Source organism: Peromyscus maniculatus, chromosome 9 (genome assembly GCF_049852395.1).
Source record: "Peromyscus maniculatus bairdii isolate BWxNUB_F1_BW_parent chromosome 9, HU_Pman_BW_mat_3.1, whole genome shotgun sequence".
NCBI lineage: Eukaryota > Metazoa > Chordata > Mammalia > Rodentia > Cricetidae > Peromyscus > Peromyscus maniculatus.
In genome coordinates, this window is record NC_134860.1 from 47,782,586 (window position 1) to 47,787,076 (window position 4,491).

General features: G+C 32.2%; 1 protein-coding gene across 1 annotated transcript; it reads right to left on the minus strand.

Moving 5' to 3' along the window:
* Positions 1-332: 332 nt before the first annotated feature.
* LOC102915928 (olfactory receptor 4L1-like) lies at positions 333-1,285 on the minus strand. Its single transcript, XM_042269992.2, has one exon. It carries the CDS (start codon positions 1,260-1,262, stop codon positions 333-335), a length of 930 nt encoding a protein of 309 aa, XP_042125926.2. The 5' UTR covers positions 1,263-1,285.
* Between the last annotated feature and the right edge of the window lie 3,206 nt (positions 1,286-4,491).

Below are 4,491 nucleotides of genomic sequence, written 5' to 3' on the forward strand. Positions count from 1 at the left end.
ATCTGATGAAAGCATATATATTACGAATAGTGCCATATTTAGTGTCAGGATATATATGCAGGGTACCAAAATTTGTATTACATCTCATGATTTAATGAAGGTTTTTGTTAGATTTCATAATTCAAATAAGGGAAATGTTCATTATTAGAAAATATGCAAAGTAAAAATGCTGAAAAATAACATTAAACCATCACTATGAATGAGACAATAATATATTAGTAGCAATTTCTCTTTATTGGTATATGGCTTAAATATAAAAGTAGAACAATACATTATCCATAGTCATTAATTTATCTAACCATAGTAATCATGTACAGTTCAATTTATATGTTCTACTCAAAGCTAACTTGTTGGATCCATAATTTTCTCATGGCTTTTTTCATTTCCTGATTTCTCAGTGTGTAAATAAGAGGGTTCAGTAAGGGAGTGATAACAGTATAAAATACAGCAAGCACTTTACTGCTTGCAAAACTACCAAATGGCCAGGCATAGATGAAGATACAGGGTCCAAAGAACAGAGTAACCACAATTATATGAGCAGACAATGTAGACAGAGCCTTGGAAAGCCTGCCAGGTGATTTGTGCCTCACAGTGACCAGAATGACAGTGTAAGAAACAAGCAAGAGGATGAAACAGATGAAAGACAGCAGCCCACTGTCAGCAATGACGAACAACTCCAGAGTGTTTGTTTCAATACAAGCAAGCTTGATCACCAGGGGGAGATCACAAAATATGTTATTTACAATGTTGTGTCCACAGAAAGGCAAGTTCACTGTCAATACCATCTGGCTCATGGTGTGTATGAAACCAATGGTCCAGGAAAGTATTACAAATGTATTCAGCAATCTTTGACTCATGATTATCCTGTAGTGCAAGGGTTTGCATATAGCCACATATCTATCAAAGGCCATGACTATCAAAAGTGTCATTTCAGCACCCCCAAAGAAGTGCATGAAGAACATCTGAGCCATGCAGCCCCATACAGAGATGCTCTTGTGTTCTGCAAGCAAGTCTCTGATCATTTTTGGTGTTGTGACAGTAGCAATACACATGTCCAGAAAAGAGAGATTTCCAAGAAGAAAGTACATGGGAGAATGAAGAGTAGCATTAGCTGTCACTGTGACTATAATAAGAATGTTGCCCACCACAGTAGCAAAATAGATCAAAGAAAATGTCACAAAGAAGACGGTTTGAAGTTGCCAACCTCCAGAAAATCCCACTAAAATAAATTCTGTCACAGCTGATCCATTTTCATAATCCATTTATTCCATTCAGAAAGCTTCTGGAAGTTCTTAAAATACAAGGAGGTGGAAAACAAAAGCAAGCCACAGTTACTGTCAGTATGTTTACAGTTTTACTATTTGTTGACAATATCAACTGATGATTTGAAAACATGCAATGTCTGACATATCAACATATCAGAGTATAAGTTGAAGTGATTTTATGTATCACAACATTTTAAAACAATATTCTTGTACAAAATAGAAAGCATTTGAGAGAATGAAAGTTCTATCATTTTATCTTATCAAATGACATATTTTAGTAAATCCTCATTTGTCCCATTAATTTGTTCACGCAGAAATAAAAGTATTAGATGGTAATAACTATTTTGCCTCTAATTTATCACAGTCTCCAGTTTCAGATTCATCGCATTTGGGTTATTCAAATCAATGAGGAATATTGAATTGTAACAGTAAATACATTGCTCTGTATTCAGTGTGTTTGGAACAAACAGAAGCATGGTAGAATTCAATTTATACATGGAAACCAATCTTCAAATTTATTTTAAAAATTTAAATCCTCTTTTTATGTTTTCTAAAAGAAATGCAGACCCAGACACAGATGGCTTTGAGCTTGTGTCCTCAAATGCCACACTGCCAATTCACAACAAAGAGTTCTTGGGGTAAATGTTTGCATCTGCTGGTTTAGGGGCAAATAACAAGGTGTCTCAGTTTTCATGTATAGATTCTGCTTGTGTTGCTTTGTTTATTGCTAAACTAGCTTACCATGATCTTTAGACATCATAATTTTGGAGTAATAAAACATTATTAATTATAGTAAAGGGATTGCTTAGTGTTAGGCTTCATTCTAAATATATAATGAACATTAAAAGTGTTTAGTGTTCATAGCAAACACATGATACAAAAGCATTATTCTTGCCATGTACATATAAGGAAGCTATGATATACAATTTATTAACACTTTGATGATTATAGCTCATAAGAATGGATGCTTGTACTTAAAACTAGTTAATCTGACACCAGAATCTGGGTTTATGCTAACATGCCACATGCCTCCAAAATGGAAAGGATATATTTTATAATCAAATTATTAAATATTCTTTGAACTCATATGTTTCATGTGAATTTCTTAGAAGATACAATTCAACCACAAAAAGAGATATCTTAAAAATATAATTAATTACAATTGTTCTTATGAAACAGTTATACAGAGAGCTTATAATCTAGAAACACATGATTAAAAGGAAAATAATCTATAAGAGAAAACCCTTAACTTAGTGTAGGACTTACGTAAAACAAAATCAAGATCATTTCCATTTGACACCTTCAAATGTGAAATAAACTTTATAGTCAGTAAACCAAAAGGGTATAATATAATAATATATGACCAATTATAAAATAAGTGTATTAAGTACATCTTTATAGTGCTATCCAATTGCTTGTGCAAATGCATTTCCCTCTGAGATAATCAAAAGCATGTTACAGATTCATATCTAATATAATTTTCATTTATTGCAGTCTTTTGTTGGGATATACACCTTAGGCTGCCTCATTTATTTGGAAAATAGTTATTCTGCTTTTCCTACTATGGAGAATTTTCATAATGAAATTCTTAATTTATTTACATTTTCTTCTTTAATTTGAATGTAAAATATCTTATATCTCTCCCTTTACTTAATGATCATTTTTTTCCATTTATGGTCTAAGAATTTCTTTTACAGAGATTTTCTAAATAGCCAGTTTAGATCACAAAATCACCCTCTATTTCCTTCTCAAACTGTGAACATACACATATATTTATGTACTCTGTCAGCCACCTGAATCTTGAAAAGAACAATAGCCCTAGCCGGTAATTTTCAATTGTCTTTTGAACTTCTATCCATATAAAAGTTCTTATATTCACCATAATTAGTGAATGGCAATCTAATAACACCTTTTTTTCTGCAGTATAATATTGAGAGAATATTTTCTTTCAATTTTCACAGTAATTGTTAATCTGGCTTACTGAGAAGTGGTGTTAAGTTAGCCCTCAGTTGGAGGATTTGATGCATCAAAACCTAAAACCTTCCTCTGGCCAACACAATTCATTAAAATACCATCTTAGTCTTAATAAAATTAATGAATTTGTTTTCTACAATATTTTCACTTACCTTTCCTAACATACAGTATGAAGATCATCATACTCAAAGTAATATTTAAAATTGAAAATATGCTTTCTATTTTCTGTAATGGCCTGCATACCATTCTACAGAGTATCCTTCACTTCCTTTAAAGATGTGGACCAATTACTGGAAACAGATTTTTGGGAGTACTGGGAATCCAAACCTCAGTGGGAGTTGTTAAAAAATGAGGCTATTGCAACTTTAGCATGACCAAGAGAGATGCTTGCATTTAATTCATGGCCTCAAAATGAGCTGTATTTCTGTCTGTGTGGTGCCATGAATATAGCAACCATAAAATCCTTGGTTAACTGGTGTTGATGTAATAAGTTTACAATCATTTTATTGAATGGAGCTTCCTTTTTCTTACATTACCTCAAATCATTCCTGTTAATTGCCATTTTTGTATATATTTTTCAAAGAATAAATTCATAAACAATTTTGAGTACATCCTCCACATGTAATTTATATATAAATTAAATTGTAGATCATGCAGGAAATTGGAGATTTGAAATATTTTCAAAAATTATTTAATAATACTAGAAGAAATATCATACTCAATCTCAATCTATAGTACAGAGCTGTTGTAATTAAAATAGTCTGATACTGGCACAAAAGCAGATGCATAGATCAATGGAAAATAATAGAATAAGCAGATTAGAATTCATGCATTTATGGCCACTTATTTTTTTATAAGGAGGCTCTAAAATACTGCACATTGGAGGAAAGACATGTTTAACAAATGGTATTAGGAAAACTGGATATGTATGTGCAGAAGAATAAAACTATATTTTCATCCCTTATTCTACACATCTCAACTCAAATATTTGAAGGACTTCCTATGAGACTGTGCACTTGAAGTCTGGTAGAAGAAAATTTAATTAATACATTTTAATTAATACATATAAGCATACAAGTGGCAATGAAGGATTTTCTGCGTTCTCAGGTGGTAACACTTTGGGGAGGAGCTTTAGGAGGTGTAGTCTTGCCAAAAGAAGTACATTACTGAGCTTTGAAGTAATATAGCCTTGCCTTACACCCAGTTCACCCTCTTTCTACTTCATGTTTATCTTTGAAAAAGTTGTCTCTCT

Bases quoted from the DNA above. Each gene is read 5' to 3' on its own strand.
- LOC102915928 (XM_042269992.2), bottom strand. From the start codon at position 1,262: ATGGATTATGAAAATGGATCAGCTGTGACAGAATTTATTTTAGTGGGA.